The sequence below is a fragment of the Sarcophilus harrisii genome, chromosome 4 (genome assembly GCF_902635505.1).
Source record: "Sarcophilus harrisii chromosome 4, mSarHar1.11, whole genome shotgun sequence".
NCBI lineage: Eukaryota > Metazoa > Chordata > Mammalia > Dasyuromorphia > Dasyuridae > Sarcophilus > Sarcophilus harrisii.
This window is the reverse complement of record NC_045429.1, coordinates 281,472,193-281,480,001: the sequence shown is the minus strand read 5'-3', so window position 1 is coordinate 281,480,001 and position 7,809 is coordinate 281,472,193. Positions and strand designations below refer to the sequence as shown.

General features: G+C 40.5%; 1 protein-coding gene across 5 annotated transcripts in view; it reads right to left on the bottom strand.

Moving 5' to 3' along the window:
* Positions 1-656: 656 nt before the first annotated feature.
* TCP11 (t-complex 11) overlaps positions 657-7,809 on the bottom strand; it is a 33,604-nt gene continuing 26,451 nt past the window's right edge. For 4 of the 5 annotated variants that reach the window (XM_012548990.2, XM_031965014.1, XM_012548989.2 and 1 more), the window contains 7 exons: positions 7,226-7,346; positions 5,306-5,526; positions 3,736-3,872; positions 3,258-3,466; positions 2,985-3,166; positions 2,059-2,222; positions 657-1,073 (listed from right to left, as the gene is read on the bottom strand). In XM_012548990.2, coding sequence (XP_012404444.1) covers positions 841-1,073; positions 2,059-2,222; positions 2,985-3,166; positions 3,258-3,466; positions 3,736-3,872; positions 5,306-5,526; positions 7,226-7,321 — 1,242 coding nt within the window. In that variant the 5' untranslated portion in view covers positions 7,322-7,346 and the 3' untranslated portion in view covers positions 657-840. Of the gene's footprint in view, positions 1,074-2,058; positions 2,223-2,984; positions 3,167-3,257; positions 3,467-3,735; positions 3,873-5,305; positions 5,527-6,688; positions 6,983-7,225; positions 7,347-7,809 lie in introns of those variants that run through there. The other variant, XM_031965017.1, reaches the window with a different exon arrangement.

Here is a 7,809-nt window from a genome sequence, read left to right as displayed (position 1 = left end):
TCTTACAAGGTGCTAAGTCACTGGAATTGATAGAGACAATGGTTATCTAGTTTAGCATGGTTTAGTATGATTGATTTAATCTTACAACAAATGGTTTCCTAGTGATATAATGATTGGTTTATACTCAGTGTAGAGCATATAAGCAGGGATTGAGAGCCATGGAGGAGAAATGCACTAGAAGCTCTCTAGAGGCCGAGACAGATTCATTCCATTATCCACCTCTGTGGTGGCTGGAGGCTGAAGCACAAACCTTTGGACTCAGAGATTCGTTCATTTTACCTTACACCACCCTTGGTGTCAGGCTCTCCTCCTTTGCTTCTCCACTGAAACCAAGACTCCGGAAGGCCTCCAGAAAGCTAGCTGAGCCCCAAGTGAAGGAGATAGGACTTTGAAGGCGACAATAAAGGATTTGGACTTTTAACACCTGGCTGTTCTTATGGTGATTACTCTGAACTGAAACAAAGGCTGCTCCCAGAGACCCCAAGGAAACCGAACCAGAGAACATTACACTGACTACCAGAAGTTAACAAAATAGCAATATCAGATTTCCCAAGTTGCTATGGAAAGCTGTCCAGACCCTTTAGCTTCTCAACTAACCAACCAATAGGTGGAGTGGAGCCCAGCAGCTAAGCCTAAAGCTCCAGCACAGGAGCAAATGATTCTTGCAGCTCAGAAATTTATTGGTAAAAAGGGCTCAGGCAGCTTGGTGTTCACATGCAGCCTTGGTGTTCTGGCTGCAGTGGGGGGAAGAGGAGATGTGGCTGTCATGCCAGCCACAGGCAACGGACAAAGAGCTCTCTTCTCTTCCCCGCCCCACATCAGGGCGTTCCCCTCGAGATGTCAGATAGAATCCACGCTTGCTTCCGACTCTTGTGGAGAGTAGAGCACTTTTTTTAAGATGCCAGCATAGTAGGGCCCAAACACTTGTTGGTTGTGATGTATCAGGCAGGAAAACCTTTGGCCCATTTCTGCCAGCTCCTCTTCAATAGGAGTAATGCCTCCAGGGAGATCCCTCAGAGAAGGCTGCACTCCCCGGATCAGGCAGCATTTGAGAAACAAACGGATCCGTTGATCTGCGAATATTGACAGACAGTAGCAGAGTTCAAGGAAGGAAATTATGGACACCAAATGAACACTGGTGTAATGACAAGATCTCTCTGCTGCTAGTGAGTCCATCTAACATTTATTACTTATGTTATTATTTAACAATGTGCTAAAGCACTGGAGATACAAAGGCCAAAAATGAGGACTTATTCCCTCTCCTTAACAAGAGTGAGGGAAATAACATAAGCAACTGGATATATACTGAATACATATGAAGGCTATGTGTTTATGAATGTAATCTGAAAAGGGAAGGTATAGGGTGGGGCATAGGGGACAGGAAAGGCTTAACATAGTTTGAGCAGAGCCTTGTAGGAAGTCAGGAGATGGCCTTTGACTGGCCTCACTCATATCTAGTACTTTTTCTACTATATGGCATGTTATAATTATACTTCGTTTAGGGCTAAAGCACATAAGCTGAGGTGCAATTGAAGTTAGAAAAAAATCTGAAGGAATTCACTGCTAGACTTGGGGAGGTATCCACCAGGAGAACAAATCCTTCAGCAAAATAACACTAGATTTGTACCAGAGATGAGTGATGGAGTTTACAGAAAGGATGGGCTTGTAAGTTGAAATAAATGGCCCCAAATCACTTTAATGGTTGGGTCCCTGAAGTACAATAAAAATGTTTTTAAAAGATTGCAACAACCAGACTCTCACCTTCCATAAAGAACTGGAGCTAATAAACAATTCCCACACTAGTGAGTAGTCTAGAGCTGGGAAGATCAAAAGCAATCCAAAGAATAAGACAAAAGTATCTCACTTGTAGTGAGCAACATATTAATTGAAAAGTCTTGATGTCCACAGAGAATATATCTTCTGTGGGCAGCCTCAGCTTTGAATCTGATGATTTGGTCAAAGCAGTACTTCCAAGAACACTGAGTCTTAGAAACTTTAAATAATTCTGCATCTGTTTGCTACAGATAGACTATCTGCCTTTGCCCACAAGTGTCTCACCAATGATGCTGCGGACGCAGTTGTCCTCCTTGGCCACACTGTGGATCTGGCCTGACAGGGAAGCCGCATTTTCTTTGCTTAAAGCAGGAAGATTCAGGTCCACAAGGGCCTGCTGTATTTCCTGAAGCACTTGGTCACTTATACTCAGCAAGGCCTCATTGAGCCTGAATCACAGGAAACAAAAAGCCAACAATTTCTAATTCTGTGCATTGTGTAAGTAAGGCATCTTATGTAGGAGGAGGAACCTAATGAAAAAAACCATACCAATCCCTCCCATCTAAAGACCAGCAGATACTGACAAATAAGTATAATGCAGGAATTTCAAGGTTGCAATCAAGATAACTGCTTCATCGATGTGGACAATTTGGAAAGAGCTGGCAGGGACCTTTGTCCAGTGCCCGCCCTTTATAAACGAAGAAGTTAGTACAGAGAGTTTAAGTGATGTATCTCAGGTAATGCACCTGGTCAGTGATGGATCCAATAATTATTGCACATGATACTTTGTTGCATTTCTCCTAAAAAAAAATACTAGCAACATTTACTTCTAACTACATCAGTAACTGCTATAGGAATGCTCATCAACTCTTCTAACTAGTTCCACAAATCTTGTTTCTAGGTTTCCTTTTCAGAATGTTCTTGAGTGGTCTCTACATAGAGGGGAGGCATAGGTAATAAGTACTATTACCTTACTGACAACCCACACTCTGAGTAATCAGCTCTGTCAAGACTGGCCCAACACTATTCACTGAACAGAAGATGAATCCTTTATACCTTGATACTCAAAGATGTCAAAAAAGATGTTTAAAAAAAATCAATGGTAATTTCAAATACCAAAAATATTTATATGATGAAAGAACTATTTGTCAAGTTCCTGCTTTCCAGATACATCCCGGACTCCAGAAAAGATCAAGATTGATATTACTCACCTTGACTGATTTCCCTCCAAGAGGACTTTGATTATTTGTTTCAGTCTGTCTACAAATTGAGGTGAACCCAGTAACTTAGGGCCACAGTAACTGTTGGCTACTAGCAATACGGAGGCCAAAATGGTCAGCTGATTTAACTGGCACTGAATCTCCTGCAGCCGGGTTCTGTCCATCATCACAGTCTAAGATGAAAAAATAGCCCGTAGTCAGCATGGAAAGGACTCCACCTGCAGACCCTGACACCAGAAGAAATGTCCCCACCAGCAGCCATACCTCGGGAAATTCCTCATTGTCAGGATCCCAGTGAAGAAGATTCATGTAACCCTGATTTAACACCATTGAGGGGCTTATAGGATTGTCTTTCATTGTCTCATCTGCAGGTGAAGAAGTGATTTGCTCGGGAGGGTCATAGGGGGGTGGAGGGGGTGTCATAACTTCAGTAGCTGCTTGGCTTAGCCACTTTGTGGTGTGATCCAGGAAGTCTATAAGGAAAAAAAGGAGATTTATAGGACCTCACATTCTGTACACTCCAGATATATCATCAATAAAGAAATGATTTGTGAAACTTTTTGCTTTAAGTGCTCAAGTAAGTGACTGCCATCTACTCTGCTGCCCCGTAGGGCAGCGAGAAGCTTTTTTTTTTTACTGTTGTAAAAATGATAGTCATAGTCCCTTCCCCACCACAAGCATAAAAAAAAACACCAGCAGTCATTTGCTAGTGCTCCTATCTTATCCCCATTCCTGTACATACTAGGCATCCTCTGGAGAAGCTCCTGGAATTTGGCCCGTTCATATTGGATTGAGTGCTCCTGCAGATGTGGTCGTATGCTCTGGATGGTGAAGTTCACCATGTCCATTTTCATCAGGCCTAGAACATGGAATATTTCCCTGCCAGAGGAGGAAATAAAAAATTAAACACTGAGAAAAAGCATGGAAGACTGAAGCCCTGGTGCTAGGTGTCAGGAAATTTTAGAACTTAAAAAGCAACTTTAAAAATCATCCTGTCCTAAATTTTCAATTTACAGGTGGGGAAACTAAGGCCCAAAGAAGTGAGGTGAATTGTCTCTTCTTGAGTCACACAGTAAATGTTCAAATGTATATAACTTAATAATTACAAATAAAAACCACAAACCGATCCCAAGCAACTTGGAACCAAATGAATTAAGCAAAGCAAAGTACTTCTTAAGAAGAGCTTTACATTACATCATAACTACTTCTCAGAAAGTCATGTTTCTATTTGGATTGTTGGTTGTTGGTTGGTTGGTTGGTTGGCTGTTATTCAGCTCTTTTTTAATCATGTCTAACTCTTCATGCCGTAGTTAGGTTTTCTTGGCAAAGATACTGGAGTAGTAGTTGGCCATTTTCTTCAGCTCAATTTACAAATAAGGAAACTGAAGCAAATAGGATTAAGTGACATGTCCAGGTCACACAGCTAGTGTCTGAGGCCAGATGTGAACTCAGGAAGATGGGCCTCGAGCCACTGGACCACCTAGCTGCCCCATCATTAGATTCTCTTCTGGATGTACTGGAAATAAGAACTTTTAAATTTGTCACTTGTAGGAGACCTTGTTTTTTCCATACATAAAGTAGGGATAATTGCTATTCCTATCTAGTCATAGGATTTGTGTTTGCATAAAGTAGGTTGTGAATAAAAAATGACTATCTGTTAGAAAGACATTAATGGGTTCCATTATAATCACAAATTATACATATAGAGAGAGCTGAATTGACTTTCAGGAATCAATGCTTTTGTCCATACAGGTACTCTATCAACATAGATCATAGTCCCTGGATGTCTTAATGGATGAGAAGTGTTACAGGTGAAAAATTAATTACTCTTATCAATCTATAGGTAAGTCTCTCTCAATTTATCTGGACTGGTCCTCAAAAATCTTAGTGACCTATGGGTCCATCAGTGTGCCCATAACTTGAAAATATTTTAGGACCTGCCTTGAGCTGCCATAGCAAGGGTCACTTTTCCTACAAGGCAGAGGATTTGAGTGGAAGAGCTATCAAACTAAGGGTGAGAAAAGAACAGAAGATTAACCCTATTATACTTAGGGGGGAAAAAGCCAGCAGACATTAGAAGGAACAAACTGTTCCTTTAAATGTTTCATTTTGTTTTTGAGATAACAGTGCTGGTGTAAGCATTTCATTACTATTTTATGTTAGGAACTTTGGGGTTCTTTCTATTTAGGCAAAGAGAAATACATTTTAATCGGGTCTGGCAGAGCTAGAGAATATAATTAGTATGACCTCAGAAAATTTTCCTGGCACAGAAAACAAGCCAGTTTCTGAGGCCAGTGGCTCTCATTTCTCACCTCAGTAACTGCACAGGATCTGATATGCTCTCAAGTTTCTGAACCTCTTCATCTCGAACTGGTGCACAAAGCATTGTCATCATGCTCAGGATGTAGGTGGACAGATGAGACACATCCAATGCTCCATGATCAGCTTCCTGCTTAAGTAGCTCCATATCCATCACTTCTTCAATCTGACTTTTTAGGCGGTTCTGGCGAGGAAGGAGCAGCGATAACAAAATCTGCCCAGGAAAGAAAATCCATTGCCTGCATTATTGCTTAGCAGAATAATACTTCTCCAAAGAACCATCAATCTTTAGCTAAATCCTGGGTCTAATGAATACTTGGGAAACTTAGGCTCTGGACTTCCTGGCCTTCTCTGTAACATTCTATTTAGAGCATTACTTCTTTTGTGCCAAGGAATCCCTCAGATAGCCTGGCAAAGCATTTGAAGGCTTTATGCAAATTTTAAATTCATAAACCAAAATATGCAGGATTACAAAAGAAACCAATTACACTGAAATAGTTATCAAAAAAATCTTTTAAACATATTTGGAGACCACAGGTTAAGGCCTAATAAAGATGTTCCTGTCAGTAGTTAGCAAGTATTTAGCAAAACTTGGTATGGGCCAGGTGCTGTAGATACAAAGGTTAAACATTTTTTTTTCCTAGTAACTAACTTCTTCTTAGTAACTTAGCATCCTTTGATGCTCTATGTGAAAAGCTATATACATACAAGATACCTACTGAATAGATAGAATAATCTAATTAATAGAATTTCAGAGAAGAAGGCACTACTAGCAACTAGGCAGAACAGGAAAGACCTCCTGCCAAGGTGGGGTGTCGGGGTGTTATGTAGCCAAGAGAGTTGGGAGGTGCTTATTCCTGCTACAGCAATGGTGTGTTCATACCCACTATCTCCTATACAGGCTACAGGAGAAGAGTATGGCAAATTCAGAACATGCCCCATGGTGTATTGTCCTTATTAAAGAGGATTTTTTTTTGAGATGCCAACTGACAGAAATAACATTCAAATAGGTAAATGAGGATTCCTGGTTATTCACTCAAAATAGTCTACTGAACTTTTTATTGTTATAATAAATAAAATGAATATAAATTGATATATAAATAAATAATAAACATTGTCCTAACAAATATTCTATTCTTTCCTAGGAAATAGAAAAATTAAGAAAGCATCTGTTTCAGATGTGGACTAAAGAAAACCCTAAGCCCATTGCTTGTCCTCTCAGCAATCATTGCTTAAAGTCCCAATTTTTCAAAATGGCTTTCAAAGGTCTTCGCAATCTGGCCCTGACAGACTGAATTATTCTCCCTCCAACCCAGACATATCCTCTTCCCACCTTTGTGCTTTTGAAGCTACTGTTCCACTTACAATATACTCACCTTAGATTTCTATTTAAATTCTACTGACGAGTGGAGTACCTTGTCCAAGGTTACATAGCTAGTTGGTGCCAGAAGAATGGATATCCCAGGCTCCTGATTCTAGACCAATGTCCTTTTAGTTACACCATTAGATATCAACTCTCCTGTAACTATATAGGCCAGTCTGATGAGACCGCTCTGTAGGTAATCAAATGCCACCTCTTTCTTAAAGGCTTTTCCTGATTCTTCTAATTGGTTGGCTTTTTCTGTCTCCTCTGAAATCCCGCTGGAAGTCTCTTGGAATTTGTGGTCGTGCTGTGGACAATGGCACACTTGACTTATATTAACTACAGAATTATGAAGTCAAGAGTCTCATCTTGTTTACATTCAAAGAACCTTTGTACTTTATAGGCCATCAATAAATATTTGTTCATTTTTTAACAGAAAATATACTGGTTGCATAAATATCAACTGAGATTCCACTAGACTAAGAACTTCATCCCCAAATACTTGAGCTGAAGCAAACAATGACCCAGCACCATCGTTAGAGGGGCTCACCTCTTTGATTTCTTTTAGAAGCTGTAGAGCATAAGTATAATCCGGAGGAACAGCTGACAGCTGTTCTCGAAGATGGTCCCAGAAAGCATTGTGCATTGTCTCCTTAATCTTGCTTTCCAGACTAGAAAAGGATAAATGAATAATTCAGACTTTTTCATCATTCAGTAAGTAGGCAACAACTTATTAGGCACAACTATGTGCCATGCACATAGTCTGAGGCAGGTGGATGGTTCAGTGGGTAGAGTGCTGCTCCTCCAGTCAGGATGACCTCAAGTCAAAGCCAATCTTCAATACTCTTACTGGGTGACTGTCACTTAACCTTTGTTTGCCTAATTCAGTAGTACACCACTTCAGTGTCTTTGCCAAGAAAACCCCAGGGACTGTATGGTCTACAGGGTCATTGAGAGTCAGACATGATTGAACCACAATCACAAAAGGTTAATAGGCCCTGCTGTGGTACCAAAAGTAAAACACAAAATAGCCTCTGCCCTCAAGGAGCTAGCTCTCTGTCCTGACTTACACAGTGGTTAAAGGGCTACGATGTCCACATTTTTGTTTAGGGGAGTAAAAGCAACAGGAAAAGG